At 33.6% G+C, this 17,677-nt stretch overlaps 2 protein-coding genes across 2 annotated transcripts in view; both read left to right on the top strand.

Annotated features, from left to right (window-relative positions):
* The first annotated feature begins 3,237 nt into the window (after positions 1–3,237).
* Positions 3,238–6,176, top strand: LOC132054471 (floral homeotic protein PMADS 2). The gene is made up of 7 exons (XM_059446474.1): positions 3,238–3,657; positions 3,751–3,817; positions 4,660–4,721; positions 4,822–4,921; positions 5,048–5,077; positions 5,180–5,224; positions 5,825–6,176. The coding sequence occupies exons 1-7, from the start codon at positions 3,470–3,472 to the stop codon at positions 5,969–5,971; spliced, it is 639 nt and encodes a 212-aa protein (XP_059302457.1). The 5' UTR covers positions 3,238–3,469; the 3' UTR covers positions 5,972–6,176.
* Positions 6,177–12,298: 6,122 nt separating this feature from the next.
* The window catches only part of LOC132053843 (histone-lysine N-methyltransferase ASHH2-like), a gene marked incomplete at its 3' end in the record, with an annotated part of 28,921 nt that continues 23,542 nt past the window's right edge, over positions 12,299–17,677 (top strand). The window contains exons 1-3 of the mRNA XM_059445939.1: positions 12,299–12,455; positions 14,366–16,215; positions 16,326–16,533. Of these exons, the coding sequence (XP_059301922.1) occupies positions 14,553–16,215; positions 16,326–16,533 (1,871 nt within the window). The remainder of the gene's footprint in view (positions 12,456–14,365; positions 16,216–16,325; positions 16,534–17,677) is intronic.

Raw genomic sequence — 17,677 nt, 5'->3', positions numbered from 1 at the left:
TGATTCAAAGGCATGACTTTTTTTTTGATAATCCATAAATGTTTTCCAAAATGTCCCTATTTTCCGAGTCAAAGAATTATGATTCTATAAGCTTTCATGACAACAACAACGGACATTTTTTTACAATGTTAATGACGATGCTAAAGATGAGAATGTTTCTATGATGGTTACGACGATGATGATGATTTCATGTTTAAAAGTCCCAAGCTTATGATTTGATGTGAATATGAGAATGTTGAGTTATTTTCGTGATTTTCTCGATTTTATTCATTGTTGTTGATCTCACCTTATAATAATTGTTCCTTCAAGGTGAGATATAGCGATGATGATACTTCCATAATGAAAATCGGAGGTTACCGACCTTACGTCACTCCGATAGAATCGTAGCTTTTATTTGGCTCTCATGCATGCTTTATATATATGTATGTATTTTCTCACACCGGGCCGCGCTATAGTCGGCGGGCATGGCACGTAGATGTGCACACCACTGCAGTAGGCATGTTATGATATTGCCTCGGACGCGGGCTAATGATGATAACACCGAGCCTCAATGGACGGGCATGATACTATATATATGACACCGAGCCTTAATGGCCGGGCATGATACTATATATATGACACCGAGCCTTAATGGCCGGGCATGGTACTATGTATATGTATAAAATGTTTTTTTTTTTTAAGGCTAAGCATGCATGGCATCCGCCTTATGAGGCATCCAAATGTACAGGTTATCTCTCATATTCCATGTTACCTTTTATATCTATATTATGTTGTTATTCATGCCTTACATACTCGACATTATTCGTACTGACGTCCCTTCTTGTGGACGCTGCGCTCATGCCCGCAGGTAGGCAGGGAGACGGATCAGACCCGTAGGTCTTCTATCAGCGGATTCTCAGGAGCACTCCACTTACTTCGGAGCTGCAGTCTATTTGGTATTGTCCTTATAATAAATTGAAATCTATGTAGAGGCTCGTAGACGTATGTGTACAGTTAGATGTTTTAAAGTTCCACCGGGTCATATTATGGTATAATATATTGGTGGCCTTGTCGGCCTTATTTTGAGCTTTTGATAATGTACTGTTAGCCTTGCCGGCTTTATGATATACGTTATGATGTGGCGACCTTGTCAGTCCGTATATGAACACATGTGCTGAATGATTGGATATTCCTATGTTGGGCCTTTTCTGCGTGCAGGTGTTCTTTGAGTTATGGTTTATCATGTTCAAGGTAACGGATAAGTCAGGTGGTTCCCGACCTACGGGTCGGAGCCCGTCATACTCCTAGTAGGGGTGTGACACCACCACAATGATCAGTCACCGCCACTAAATACCACCATCAATCAGTAATGTCAGTCACCATCACCACTAGCTACTACACGGCCACAACACCACCATTAGCCAACATCATCTCCAATTGACACCCATAACCACCACCGCTAGCTATCATCACCACTAACACCATATAATTTTTGAAAAATATTTTTTGATATAGTATTAGATTAAGTTAGTATTTTATTAAATTTAGTATTTATTAATTTTAAAAAAAGACAAGTTTTACAATTGAGATGTTGAAAAAATAAATAGTTTAATTATTTAGTATTCAGATCTTAATACATCATCTTCATATTCAGATGTATATTCAGATTCAAACATCTACATCTTAATGTACATCTTAAAATTCAGATGTGTATTCAGATTTAAGCATCTTAATCTTAATAAAAATAAATGAGACCTTAGACTCAGTTCAATGGCTATGAAAACTTAGCGTTATATCTACTTGAGATATATATAGGTTTGATTGTTCAAACTTCGGACATATAGATCTGAAGTTAGGGATAAGTGATGGCCTAACTTCAAATCAAAATTTCTAATAAAGTTTTAACTGCAAATGCAATGTTAAGTCAAGTTCACACATTTGGGTTTGAAGTTATGCTTGCCAGTCTCCAACCCATCCAACCCACCTGTATGTTTGAAGTTTGAAACCTTCAAACTCGCGCATTTCAACTTCAGACTCGCGTGTCGACATATGGGTGTCGGGTTATCCAATCAATTAATTCCACAAACCATGGATTATTCTTCGGTTGATTATGGAACGAACATTAAATACTTTATAAACTCTGGCTATATCTAAAATAGGGGCCTCTAAAAAAATTCAAAATTGCTTTCATATTTTTTAAAGGTGGGTTCTTAATTATTACTCAAATCAGAAGCAAATACATCAGAAATAAAAGATGGTGGGACAAACCACCATTCCATCGAATCAGACATAGAAACAGCTACCCTAGTTAAAGCATGAGCAACTTTATTAGCTGATTTTTTAACTACAGAAACAAACACTAATTGATAATCTTTCATTAGTGTCTTACAATCATAAACAAGAGAATCAAAATAAGAATTATTTGAAATGTCTCTAAACTAAAGTCTCGAATGCATTTGTGCAAGCATACCGTCACCGTATAGTTTTCAAAATGCTACTTGTGTAACCATTCCAATTCCCAACAGCCATCTTTTATGCCTAAGAACAGAAATAACAATAACAAAAGTAGAGAATCAACAAAATTGTTACTGTTTTATTTTCCGATTTTGGCAGGTGACAAGCAACATTTTTTTAAAGCCACCTTCAGAGTGGGGGTTAGACCGGTCCCCTACCTTGTATATTATTAATAATCAAAAGGAGAATACATGCACTCGAGGTATGAAGTGCCTAACCTCATATACACTATGTAAGGCTAATGACATGCCCTTTGCTTCAATCCTTGCTAACCAAGGCCTAGTGTTAAAAAAGTTCACCAGAATTGTGATCATAGGTCACTATACAAAGGATGAGAGTATGACTCTCTTGAGCATAGTTAAGCTTCCAAAAGTATAAGGTTAGGCATACATGAGGAACCACATCAAGAGTATTTGATGTCCTTGGTCTTTTTATTCCTAATCCTAAAATTAGGAAATCTCCATTTATCCATATTGACAAGCACCAATTTTAATAGTAACAATAACAAAAAACGTCGTCATGGTATTATACTAAGAGCGTTACATGTAAATACCTTAATTTATATGACTTCATTATATAAAAATTCCTTTTTATATAAGCTCTAATAGTCATAATAAATAATGGTTGTACAGTAATTATTAAAACTTGTTTTAATAGAAAATGGAAAGGAGAGACCTGAGGATAAAAAAGTGTAACAGAGGCTAAGACTTGAGAGGTTAATTTTGTATGTTTCATTAACAAGCCAGTAAAGCTAGGATCAAAGGACAGGATAGTAATCAGTGGCTTGGCATTGTCAAATGCCCATAAAAAACCTACTTTGCTGAGAACATAGAAAGTTTCTGGTCGGCAAAACCTCTTATAGAAAATGCCATTAAACTTTCATCTCTCTTCCTATATCTTCTTCCTCTTTATTCTAACCTGTTGATTATACAACTAACTTCAAGAAGAAGAGAAGCGAGAGTTTTGTTGTGTAATTATGGGGAGAGGAAAAATAGAGATAAAGAGAATAGAGAACTCAAGCAACAGGCAAGTGACTTACTCAAAGAGAAGAAATGGGATAATCAAGAAAGCTAAAGAAATCACTGTTCTTTGTGATGCCAAAGTCTCCCTTATCATCTTTGGTAGTTCTGGAAAGATGCATGAATATTGTAGCCCTTCTACTACGTAAGTCATGTTAGTTAATTAAAATTTTCGGTTGAAAACCTAGTTTTTATGATTCTTTGTTGAAATTAATTTTTTTTTTTTGATGATATTAAGGATGAGTGATATACTGGATGGTTACCAAAAGACTTCTGGGAGGAGGCTATGGGATGCTAAGCATGAGGTATAAGTTCCACTCTATATATGTGTATGTGTATGTGTATGTGTGTGTGTGGAGAAATTGGAAAGTCCCTTGTGTACATGTTTTTTCCTGATTCTGGCTTTTTTCCTGTGGAAGAAGAGATGGGTTTTTCCTAAACTTATGTCAAGTGACTTGAAACATGAAATCTAGGAGCAGATCTACAAATAGGATGTGTAGCTCTCTAGATCTCTATTTTTCACTAGATCTCTCTCTCTCTCTCTACTAGTTTTCTCAATTCCCTGTCTCTACTGAATATCATGAATGCTTCTTTATCATGAATGCTTCTTTAAGGATAAATAAATTAAAGAACACAAATCCCTGCGTGAGATGTTACATCTATCAACAGATCTGGAAAAATAACACAAATCCTCTCTCTCTAGCTCTCTTTCTCTTCATTTTCTTTCTCTTTCATGCAATTGTTTGGTAAATATAATTGTAAAAGACTAGCAATTTCTTTTATACCTTGCAAATTCCGCGATTCCGATTACACTTTCACTACTTGATGAAAGGGTACAACAGAATCGTCAAAACAAGATTTTTTTTTTTTAAAGAACTTATAAAACAAATATGAGCTTTGCGGCGTGTGATCTAAGTATGATATTTAAGTGGAGAATTATAGAGTGGTGGATTTATTATCCCGAAATTTCGAAATCTGCAGTTGGTCAACCTTATATGAATTTCTCGGTCATAAAAAAAACTCTGAAACAAGTTCAAATGGCACAATTGCATATATTTATTTGTCACCTCTTGCTGAATCTTGAATATTATTTGCATTCAGTCACAATACTCTGGTACTTCATAAATAAATGCTGTAATACTTACAGAACTTGAGCAATGAAATTGATAGAATCAAGAAAGAGAATGACAGTATGCAGGTTAAGCTCAGGTAAATTTCACTCTTTTAAGTTTCTCCTAAAAAGTTTATTATTCTTTTACTCCATGTATTACCCAGTACCCTTGCTAATTATGTACAAGTATGTATCTAGGCATCTTAAAGGAGAAGATATCAATTCGCTGAACTACAAAGAGCTTATGGTTATGGAAGAAGGCTTACAAAATGGGCTTTCAAGTATCAGTGCCAAGCAGGTAACTTAATTTTCCCTATTTTTTTTTTTAAAGAAAACATGTCTTACTTTGTAATTCCGATTATCAAAAGCAGACTTTGATATCCTTCCTTTTTTCTTGTTTTTCAATTGCTTACTGTTTTGACAGTCTGAGATCTTGAGGATGGTTAGGAAAAATGTAAGTGTGAAAATAACAATACTTGCTTATACATATGTGAATGAAATCATAAGTTGCATTTGGACTTTGGGGCTGATATTAGTTACTAATGTCTTTGTTTAGGATCAAATTCTGGAGGAGGAACATAAGCAACTTCAATATGCTTTGGTAAGTCACAGCCATCATATATAAGAACATAGCTTAAATTGCCACATGAACATGTAAATACATGAGAAACTAATCAAGAGTAATTTTATCTCATCTCAATGATCATGTACAAAGTTTGGGATGCCAAACCAGTATTGTTACTTTGCGCACATAAATGATCATTGGAGACAAAGTTTTTTTTTTTTTTTTTTTTTTTTTTTTTTAAAGGTTAATTTTTATCACTTTCATAATATTTGGCATGTATTCTCTCTTTGTGAAATAATTGTGAGAACTCTTTTTCACCATATGGCAATGTATGTGAAGAAATTCAAAATTAGCTAGCCTTTGGAAAAAGAAACATACGAGAACCTATGGCGTATATAGAATTGAAAGTCTTCAAATTTTCACACTTATGCGCTTAGAACTTTAAACTGTCAAATTGTTGCCTTTTCATTTTAGTTAAGTGACAATTGCGCCCCAAAAAAACATTAATATCAGAAAAGAATACAATTTCTATTCATTCATAGTGACAAACTAAACATTGATCTTTGCCTAACTGTATTTTCTCTCTTCAAATTGTACCTCTTTGGATAATAAATGACTATATTATTATGTGAACAGCACCAAAAGGAGATGGCAGCCATGGGAGGAAATATGAGAGTGATGCAAGAGGATGTCTATCATCAAAGAGATAGAGATTACGAGTACCAGATGCCATTTGCTCTACGAGTTCAGCCAATGCAGCCAAATCTACATGAACGAATGTAACATTATATTAATTCCACCTCTATCTGCCCTTTAAATGAAAGACCCTTAATAATTTAGGGTTTGTGCTAGAAAGACTACTCATATGACTTTAATTGTTGCAAGGCAACTTTTCATCTGGAAATTACCTAATGGTTGTACTGACTATTTATGGGTCTTCGTATGGTTTTAATTTAGTACTCAAAATGCAATGTTTGTGCACTGTTAATGCTATGTGTAAATGGAGTTTGGTCATTATATTATTACTAATTTACTACAGTACATTATTGTTTTTTCTTAGGGGTCTAGATGGATTCTGAAAAGTAGGCGAGTGTTGTAAATAATATATCTAGGGTTTTGTACTAGAAAACTAGTTATTCTAATTTCTAGCGTTGTGAAGTGATATAGACTATAGAGGGAAACATCTTTTAATATGCCAATTACGAAATGTTTATCGCGCTGAATATTGAAGGGCTCCTCCCATGGTTTCAACTTAAATGTAACTGCTTACTTCGTACTACATTAATATTAGTGTATGTAATTAAGGCATTTCTTGATTACGTTGCTACTTGTTTCTCTTTGTAATAATACAGATGAGTTTGAAAATAAGCTGAGTGTAAAATGCTGCGTATAAAATGTTGAGTACAACAAAAATAATTTAAAAGGAAAAATTGGCCGGATTTACCGAACTTTCCGGTGACAGTAAATTAAAGAACTTCTTGCAAAAAAAACAAAACTCAAATAAGAGAGGCGAATGTAGATATATTCAGATTGCAAGAGAGGTTAGTATTACAAAGGTACAATTTTTTGCATGTTAATAATTTGTGTTTGTATTGTAATTTTGATCGTAGTTCAAATGGTGATTCAACTTTTATATTGATAATACTAATCTCTCTGTGTGTCTGTATGAATTATTTGAAAATCATTACATAAAAGCAATTGATAGATCATTATATAAAATTAAAATTAGAGTATAAATTTTTTGAAGTTTAAGAGCAACAAAAGTAAACAAAGGGAGAGGAAGGAAGGAGAAACGAAGATTTTTTAAGGGACACACTGTCGTAATATGATCAATCTCAATAAGACTGTGCCAATCAATAGATTCAGTGTCATTTTTTTTTTGGTTTCTCAAACGGTGTTAGGTATTCGCATTGGAGCCCGACTATGTCCAGATTCGTGTCGCATAGGGCCCCATTCGGGGGAAACGCTCTCTACTAAGAATTTTTTCATACACAGGACTCGAATCCGAGACCTCTGGTTAAGGGAGAAGTAGCCCATCCGCTGCACCACATCTTTTATCAGTTATTCAGTGACATATTCCTCTTAAAGAAACGTATTCTCTCCATAATAATATAACAACTATTCATTAAAATTTGACAACTCAATAAACATTGTAAAAGCCACAAATAATTTTCATATAAAAAGATTTGAAATAAAATTGTTTGGATTTAGTTTAAATTTTTGAAAAAAAAATAAGTGTCTTTTGGATTTTCTGGAGCAGTCTTTTAATTTGAAGAGGAATATGTGTTTTTATTTACAAAAGAGTTTTTTTTCAAACGGCTTCAAAATCTGGATTTTGGGTTTTGGGAATCTTTTGCGGACACCCTTTTCGAAACTAAAGCCACGTTTTTTGAAAGCCAAAGCAAATAGGGTTCTTTGAACTTTGGGAAAGCTTCCCAAAATAGCCTCACGTAGTCTTTAAATTAATAAAAAAGTGTCGATTTAGCCATTTGCATACCCTTTAAGAAAATACTAAATCCCAGATAAAAATAGGTAATTTGACTAAATTATCTCTAATTAAATAGGTATTGGAATTTGGTCATTTAATACTTAATAAGGGCAAATCTGAAAAAATAAGGTTAATTCTTTCTTGATTTGATAAATGAACACTTTTTTTGAACAAAAATATAAAGGATAAGTGGACACTCTTTTTGATCCGAAGGGAGTATATTAATGAGTATACAATTCAAAAATATTACTACATTATCAAACAATGTTTGAGTTTTTATGAAATAAGTAAATATAAGTCATTTAATAAAAATAATGAATGTTAATCACATTTAAATAGCTTAATAAATGAATAAATCATATTCCGTATAAGTCTTCAGATGCCTTATGTGATTTTCTGAGGTCTTCTGTGAAATTATCTTACAAAAATTATTGTTATTTCTATGACAAAAAAAAAATAATAATAATAACAAACTTTAAAATTAGTTCATAAGGAAATGAAGTATTTCAGATTATTAAATTTTAATTGATTTTAAAATTTCAAATATATATTGAAATTTTCTACATAGTTCACATAATGAGTAATACTTTATTTGATTTTAAAGTCTTAAATATTAGAAAATATATTATAAAAGAAATTATAGTTAATTATGTCAAATAATTTGAACAAGATTTTTTTTTTATATAAATTCAAATTTTTAACTGAATTTAAAACCATAAATTCAAGATTTCCTACATAATTTAAGTAAAAAGATTGAATAACAAAAAAAATTAGATTATTCAAAAGTTTTATTTATTAAGAAAATAATGATATTATAAATCAATTTTATGTAAAAAAAAATATTTAAAAATAAGAATGATCTCGTAAATTTGTTAACCAAACAAGGACTTAATTTGGGTAAAAGCTAACGCATATTTCATCATTAAGGGCCTCTTTGGAAAGCCACCCAGGTAATTGGAATTGAGTATAATTGGGTGTAATTATACAGTTTGACCTGTTTGTTTGACCAAATAATTACACGCTAGGTGAGAATTGAGTGTAATTGAGAGGGTGTAATTACACTCTCCAATTCTTGAGGGGGGGGGGCGGCCGAGAATTGGGTGTTTATTTTAATTTCTTTTTATTTTTAATTTATTTTTAATTTCTATTATTTTAATTTCTTTTTATTTTTACTTTTTAATTATTTTTATTTTTTAAAATGTATATTTCTTTTTATATTATTTATTTTTCATTTCCTTTCTTCTCATTCCCAACCTTTACTTCTTGTGGTTCCATGTAATTGCTCGTATTTTTTTTATTTTTTTATTTTTTTATTTTATTCATTTAGCATAACCGTGTTATTATTCTAATTTTTGAAACTAAACCTCTTAATATTGGAAAGAATGAGTCATTAAAAAACTTGACATATAACGAGTGACGTTATTAAAGTAGAATTTCATCGTGAATGAAGTTATAGACTTATATTTTCCCTTTCTTTTGAATTATTTACTTAAGTTACGTTGAAACTTACTTATGTAATGTTTAAATTTGACGTAAGAGTATTCTGTTAAACTTTTTCTTTTGGATTTTAAATTTTGGATTTAGGTTATATTTTCAATTTTAAGTTATTTGCTTTTACATTGCATGTAGGGCTGTTCACGGTTTTGGTTAAAACCAAAACCAAACCGAAAATTTAACCAAATCGAATAAAAAAACTGACATTTGGTTTGGTTTGGTTTGATTTGGTTTTAAATTTTAAAAACCGACAATATTTGGTTTGGTTATGGTTATATTAAAAAATAACCGAATAAATAACCGAACCAAACCGATAAATTATATACATAAATTTTATAATTATTTATATGTATAATATTAGTTTTTCATAAATAATTATAAATATTTTATACCTTTTAATCATTAATTTGATTTTTGGTCTACTTATTTCACATGATTGTTTAAGGCCCATGTTTTTAAGAATATTTCAAAATGTCTTTAAGTCTTTTAATATTGGAAAGTTAAGTATAAACCTAAAATGTGTTCTCTCACGTTAGAGTCTAATGTCTTTAACTTAAATTTTTAGCCTTTCTTTTGTCAGCCATTTGATTTTAGGTTGTTTCTTCTTTTTTCCCCCGAATTTATACCTTTCTTTTTTTCTTGTCCGAACGGGTCCTAAACTTCTAATATTTTTCATATGAAAAGGATAGAGATTGTAGATTTGGAGCGTTATTAAGATACTTCAAAGAAAGACGCATTTTCGCAACTCAAGCACAACTGTAATGCCCTAATACTTCTTCCGTGGTAATCCTCCTAAAAGGCAAAAAAGAACAACTCTTTGGAATCGAGACACTAGCGCAGGGATAATGATAGAAAAACATCGTTGGGATCATTACACAAAGTGTTTTTAATAAAATGGGAGAATTGAGGACAAAATGCAAGTATTGCCCCAAAGTTTGGGATCATTACACAATTTTTTTTATTTCATATATTTTAATTTTAATTTTAGGTAGTCTTTATGTTTAATTAATATGGATGTTTATAACAACAACTAAAAGCTCCTATGCTTTACTTTATTTCGTTATGTGTGTATTAAGATGACAAAAATGATGCCAGCCCACTATAGTTTTTAGCTCTATATGTAATAGTTTAGCAACTTTGAATTACGACACTATCACTAATAGTGAAAATATATATTTACCTTAAACGATAAATAAAAGTTATCGTTTGAACAAAAAAAAAGACATGTCTTTTTCAACTTTTTAATGTTTTCCGATGTCTCATACGCTAGTCATAAACCGAAAAATCCAACCAAACCGAACCAAACCGACAATAACCAAACCGGTGGTTATTATTTTATTTTTTGGTTATAGTGACATTTAAACCGACTAAATTGGTTTTTATGGTTTTAATCAATAACCAACCCAAACCGAACCATGAACACCCTTAACGTTGTTTATTTTTCACTTTTTGATGGAAATGTTCCTGCCGGGTACGGAATAGATCCGGTGGAGACGGGGTGGGGCCTTTAGCTCAAAGGATAAGAGCACATGGCTACGAAACGGTGCTCTCTCTCTCTCTCCTCCTCGCCCATTTTTTGTGCCAAGCATTTGAATAATTTTATGGCATTATATATATAATTTTTTTTTTTATCAAACATCCAATCCGTGACGTTCTCACAAAAAAAGTCTTTTTTTTAAGTTTTATAATTAATTAAAATTAAATATTATTAATTTGAAAAATATATATCAATTATTTTTTACAATATTAGTTACAAATATATGATTATTAGTTAATATATTTTCAACAAACAATGTGTTATTAAATAGCTAATTTAATATCATTTATAAAGGCAAATATTTTTTAAATATAATTTTAAATATTTTATAATTAAATTTTATTTTTAAATTAAACTAAATATGTAATTACATTTGTACAACTAAACAACACGCTTATAATTACACTGTAATTACGTTATGATAAATAAACAGGTCATTATAATTATACTACTGTGTAATTACTACCCACTAATTACCCCACTCCAATTACCAGGTGGGTTTCCAAACAGGCCCTAAATTCACTGAGAGGAAAAAGCAACAATTACCAAATATGTAAAGTCAAAACCTCGTTAGGCAATCAGTCAAAACAAAAGAGGCTTTAAAGACTAAAATACAAAAAATGGAGAAGGCCACCAAAATGTCTGAAACACCCCTATATGCCGCGTGTCCATTCAACCACCCATTGACCCCATCTGTTAAAGAAAGTACAAAAAGCAAGCCAATGTACTAACTCTCTTACGTCCATTTTATCTCACTTTAATCAAAAGGAATTCAATTCAAGATATTTATCAATCAAAAATATCAACAAAGCATTAGTTTTTTTTTTTTTTTGAATTTTAGTTTTCCCCTTGCTATTTGAGGAGACATAAAATTATTAGCTACTCATTTAAAGGAACAATTTTATTGAATATGGATCCATTTGGCTTAGCTTAAAAAAAAGCAGCTTACAAGCGTAAAAACAATTTATAAGCTAAAAAAATAAGTTGGGTTATCACAACTTATTTTTTGGACTTATTTTAAGCACAAAATGACTTATCAGCTGATCAACCAAATACTCAAAAAAGCTGAAAATAACTTATAAGCTAAGCCAAATGGGCTCTATCTTTTTTGATTAAAGCTGTCATACAATTTTGTTAATAGGTGTTTCAATATGATAGATAAAAAGGACTAAAAAGAGTAATATTTTTATTGTATTTATGCTAAAGTTTTTTACTAGCTATTTGTGTATGCACGAGTAATATTTTGAAAGTTAAATAATTTATGTTAATATAACATACTCAGTGTAATCTCACAAGTATAACATATTATAACAATATCCCTATTTCAGATATTTTCTTGATTTTATAAGAATATACTATAATTTATAGGAGTAGCAGTATTTAGTTAATTTTTAATTATCTAAATTTGATGCTAAAAAAGACTAAACAAACCAATGATGGAATTAAGACAGAAAATTAATATGGTTGACCTGGTCTTCCAGAAAATAATAATTGATTATTTAGAACCCAATAATACTACTACTTACTAATATTAGTTTGGATAAAAATAAAAGAAAAAGAGAAATGAGTTAGCCCTCTCTCTTTCGCCAAAAAAGAACTCTTAAAAACCGTTTGCTGTGAAGTGATTCCTCCTCTTCTCTCTCTCTAATAAATATCCAATTTCTCTCTCTCTATGCACACATATACTTGTGTATATTTCCTGAAATTGGTCTTCTTACTATTCCTCAAGTTTCTTCAATTTCCATCAGGTATCATCTTTATTCTTTTCTTTTCTCTAATTCAATTGTTTTTTTTTTTTTTAATTTCGGCAACTAGGTGGATATATCATATATGTATGTATGTATGTATGTGCATTGGTGTTGGAGCTTTGTTTTTAGGGATTTTAATGAACTGCTGCTGCTTAGGGTTTCCTTTTATTGGTGTGTATTATCTACTCTTTCACTTTTGGCCTTTTAAACGGCACCGCGTTCCTTTGAAAACTAAGCATTTTTTTGTTTTTTGTTTTTCCCTCAATGCAGCAGGTGATAGTCTTTAATGGTCCCAGTGATCATCCATATATGTAGTGAGTAAGAGCCTGTTTGGATTGTCTTATTTTAAGCACTTTTTGTAGTGTTTGTGTAAGATAAAAAAGTGATTTTAAGCACTTGCGTTTTAGGCGAATAAATAAAAGAGTCATAAGTTATAAGCCCATCCAAACAGGCTCTACTCTGCCACCAAGGCTTGGGCAGATTGGAAGAAATCACCTAGCTTATTTGACACTTCCAGGATTTTAACCCTGGTCTCCCATAGTCTTAAACTCCAGCTTCATCCATTGCTAGGCACAAAATAAGTTTACAACAACAAAAAAAATAAAATTAAAGTTGTATATATATGTGCTTGTGCAAGACGTTTCAGCCGTAATTTTAGGTTTGGTGGGTTTTGGAAAGAGTTAGGCTACATTACTTTAATTAGGCTACATTACTTTAATTATTTCTTCCGTCCCAATTTATGTGGCAATGTTTGACCCGGCACAAAGTTTAAGAAAAAAAAAAGAAAGTTTTTTTTTGAAATTTGTGGTCTAAAACAAACCTTAGACATTTATGTGGCTATAAATTATTTCATTAGGGGTAAAACGGAAAGTTTGATAAGTTAAATTGTTTCTAATTATAGAAATGTGATATTCTTTTTGGGCCGGAGGAAGTAATATTTAGCAGATTTGATAATATTGGGTCAAGCGACGCAGTACAAAGTATGGTGTTACATCAAATGCCATGAGATTTTGTCATCTATATGATATGGTAACATACTTTCTGGACCGAAAGTATAAATGGAGAAAAGAAAGCAATTAACTTTCCACATAAATGGAGAAAAGAAAGCAATTAACTTTCCACAACGGGGTTTTTATACCCTAAAAGATTCTCTTCTTTCTTTCTCCTAATCAATCAAAAACTACAAAGATGAGAAATCTTCCACAAGTCTTCTCTTTCTGACCTCCAACTGCTTGTCTTCCAACTTGCCATGACATTCACCACTGCAAGGTGGCAGACATGACATATTAAACATTGAATAGACTAGAGCCCATAACTCTGTTGCAAAAATGAATGTAGTAGTAGGTGATTGACTTGTCCCCAAGGTTGTGGCCTAGTGGTCAATGAAGTGGGAGGAGAACCATGAGGTTCTCAGGGTCAAATCCTAGCGGAGGCAAAAAAACACTGGCTGATCTCTTCCCACCTGCCTGAGCCTTGGTGGGCAGAGTAACCCGGTACCTGTGCTAGTAGGAGGTTGCAAGTACCTGTTTGGACAATCGAGGTGCGCGCAAGCTAGCCCAAACACCACTGTTATAAAAAAAGGCAGTAGGTTATCGGCTTTACCATTTTCTTGAACCGATTACCTACTACCATTTAAGAAAGAAAGAAAGCCAAATAATGCCCACTTCCTTCTCATACCTGGTAACTTGATTATACCCTTGATGTCATAGCTATGTTTTGTGACATCTCTGTTGTTTATGGTGGTGGGTTTCTTGTCCATGTTATGGCATTTTCCCCCTGATGAATGGGTGGGGAATTTCTCTCTAATTCCAGTTCCCATCCTTTTTGTGTGTATGTTTGCTTCAAGACTTGTTTTTGATGAAGATTATGAATGCTTTTCTAATTAATATAACTATCGTTTGCTCTTACAGATCACTGCAGTGAATTTCTGAGGCAAGCATACCTTTACATGACAGTTAGTTCTTGACATCTTCTGCTGGTACAAGGAGGAATTGTCATTGAGACCTATGCTTTCTTTGAACATTGCTGTTAAACTGTTGATATGCTTTCCCAGATATCAATAGCAGACGACGTGATTTTGGACGGAGTTCATATGTTATGGATCCCAATTGCACAACTGAAAACTTATCCGTCTCTTTGCAATCACCTCAACCCTTTGAGATAAGATCTACTGATGTGTCTCAGAGAGTGGTCACACTTGGTGCTTCAGGAACTGATGTTCTTGTGAATGCTTTTGACTCAATTATCATAACTGGGTTGTCACAAGAGGACGATAAAGGCAAAGATACTGTAAAAACTGATAACGCTTCTGAAAGTGAATGTCCTGACAATGCACGCATTGCCCTGCGGAGAAGGAGTGGGCGCAACAGCAAGTTAAGCCAGAATCTGGCTATAGTACCTGCAAGAAATGGCAGGAGAATAGCCATTAAAAAAGCATCCATAGATCTTAGTTCTTTGCAGATTACAAGAAAGAGAAGAAGCTATTTCAGTAAACAAGCTCGTTCTTCGGTCTGGGGTTTGCTAGAAAATACGGTGCAATCTTTTGAACGCAATGTCAGGCTTGAGATAGCTTCGGGAAAGCAGAAAAATTTAAGAATAGCATCAACGGGGGGTGGTAGGGGAAATGAGAAACACGGTAAGAATAAGATTGGTCGAAAGTCACGGAAATCAAAGGGTAATAGCTCCATTCCGACCGGCCCAATCTCCCTGAAGGTTAAATTTGGTTCACGCTGCCTGATGGATGTTGTTCCTCTTATTGATAATGATACTATCAAAAGCTGTACTGGTGGAGAAGAATTGGAAAAAATGTCAAAAATTGCCAGCAAAGTTGATGGTAGGTTAGGAGAGGAGGCGCTAAGTATGCAGGTCCGTGGTTGCAATGGAAATTTGGATAATGACTATGTTTCCTTATCACAAGTGTGCCAACCAGGAAAAAATGCAGTTCAAGATCCAGCTGCTAAGACTTTAGTTTGTCATGTTGAGTCACCTCTCCAGGAGGGAAGATCGATCGGTGACAGGTTTTCGGATCCTGGAACTTCACCTGATTCAGAAGTCATCAACCTAATTCCTGATACTCCAATCGATGTTCCAGAAGACTTTCATGATTTGACTTTGTCTGAGTCATGTGCTGTTCCTGTGGATGCTCCAATTCTGAGGATGCATGAAGAGAGCAGTAAAAAAGGAAGGAAAAAAGATAGTCTCCCAAAGGTTTCCAATTGTAGTGTGAAAGATTTGCTTACTCCAGAAAGTATGAGCAATTCACAAGTATATGGGAATCTCATGCAGGGAGACAAACAGAGGGATGGTTCGTCTTGTTCTGATACTTCTGTTTTAACTACAACTGGAAATGGAACGGGCAACATGTTCAGCACTGTGATATATTCAGGAGAACTGCTGCATTGTTCAGGAGTATCAAACTTGGGAACCTCATGTACTTCCTCAAATCTTGAAAGCGATTTGGAGGGAAATCTTTGTTCTAGTCTTGGCACCGAGTCTCCAGAGTCAGGGTTATCGGAGAAACTGGTATCCTCTCTTGATGAGCGAAAAATTTCTGAAGGGGAGAGACCAAAGGTATCAGGAAATAGCAGGCCAGAAGTCCCAAATTTGTCAAAAAGAAGAGTTAGTAAAAAGAAGGGGAACAAGGAAAAGGAAGACAATGTTTTTCTTGAGAAGGAAGAAAAGGAAGACATTATACATGAAGCGGAACACAAAAGTGACCTTGTTAAGTCTTTAGGTGAAGTGAGACAGCACTCAGGGACAGGTATTGTCAGATGATTCAAATAATAATAAGTTGAGCCTTTTAAGTTCAATTTATGTCAGTTAACCTTGGTACATTGTAGTATTCAGTGACTATATTGACTAATGTTGTAGAAAATGGAATACCATCTGGGCTTGGACAAGTTGGTTCTGAAAAGAATATTTTAGATGGAGGCATTTCAAACTGGGATATTCTGCGGAGCGGGGTAGATGAGCGTCTCTTGCCAGCAAGAAATGCTTGGGTGCAGTGTGATGATTGCCTCAAATGGAGGCGTATACCTTCCTTCCGTGCTGATCAAATTGAAGAAACAAATTGCAGATGGTATGTGATATGCTCATCCAACCTCTGGATTACAGATGTGCCAATAGTATACGCTTCTGTTTCCAGTTAGTTTTTCTTGGTGGACTATGGCTAGATCACACTTCCCCATTATGTATCTCTGCATGTTCGTGTGTGCGCTTACATATGTGTGTTTATGTGTGTATGTGTGCGTTATACTTTCCTGCTGTAATTCAAAAACTAGTAAGACAAACGCCTTCTTGGAATTTGCATTCCGTAGATTCTGTGAGTCACCATAAAAGTTAGCCTTCTGTGATTAGATGCTATGGTGATTCTATATGCTCTAAAACTAAGCATGCTCAGATTGAAAGTTAATTAGATTTTATTGTTATAAGCACTTTATCTCCAAATTAGGTTTGTTTCTCTTGTCAGTTTTATTTCGGTGCATAGTCATAGGATAAAAAAAAAAAAAAAAAAAAAAGCTCTCAGGCACGGAACCCAAAACACTCTCTCTCCTACTTTCTAGGTTTGCAGAATGCCCTCTTTCCGGTGCCTGTGCCGGAATTTGACCCTCTTTCTTTCTAACACTCAGTCTCTCACCTTCTGTGACCACTGTTTAATTAACTTTTCTCTTCTCTTCTAACTAAATCTTGTCTCCAGTCATGGGAGAGAAGATCTTCTTCATCTCAGGTGATAAATCTTTTGAAATTTATGAAAATTATGGGGGCTCGGACAGATGGTTCGTATGGGTAGAACGAGGCCGCAGATTTACTAGTCAGATCAAGATAGATGAGGAAAATCTTAGATGGGTATGCACTCAACTGCAGCAAGCCTCAAAAGCGCAGGGGAACCTTTATAGAAGGTGGGGAAGAAAGATTCAAACTTTTGTATACAGGGTCTACCAAAATTTCAACATCTATGGTAGATATCTCGAGTCGAAACAATCACAGGGGAAAGAAGGAAAGGCATTATTATTCCAGAGAATTATTACAATGGGGGCTGGGGAGATATTTCAGGAAGATTTTACATTGGTTGGGAGAAGCCTCTAATAAGAAACTGAAGTGATCACTGATATGCATAAAAATCTTTCCTCAACTCAGCCCGAATCTCTTCATGGCCTTTGCAACAAAAAGAGCAAACTTGCTACTGCGGGAAGTGGATGAAAGCAGCCTCTTCCTCTCAAAAA

The sequence above is a fragment of the Lycium ferocissimum genome, chromosome 4 (genome assembly GCF_029784015.1).
Source record: "Lycium ferocissimum isolate CSIRO_LF1 chromosome 4, AGI_CSIRO_Lferr_CH_V1, whole genome shotgun sequence".
Classification (NCBI taxonomy): Eukaryota; Viridiplantae; Streptophyta; class Magnoliopsida; order Solanales; family Solanaceae; genus Lycium; species Lycium ferocissimum.
This window is presented reverse-complemented; position numbering and strand designations above follow the sequence as displayed.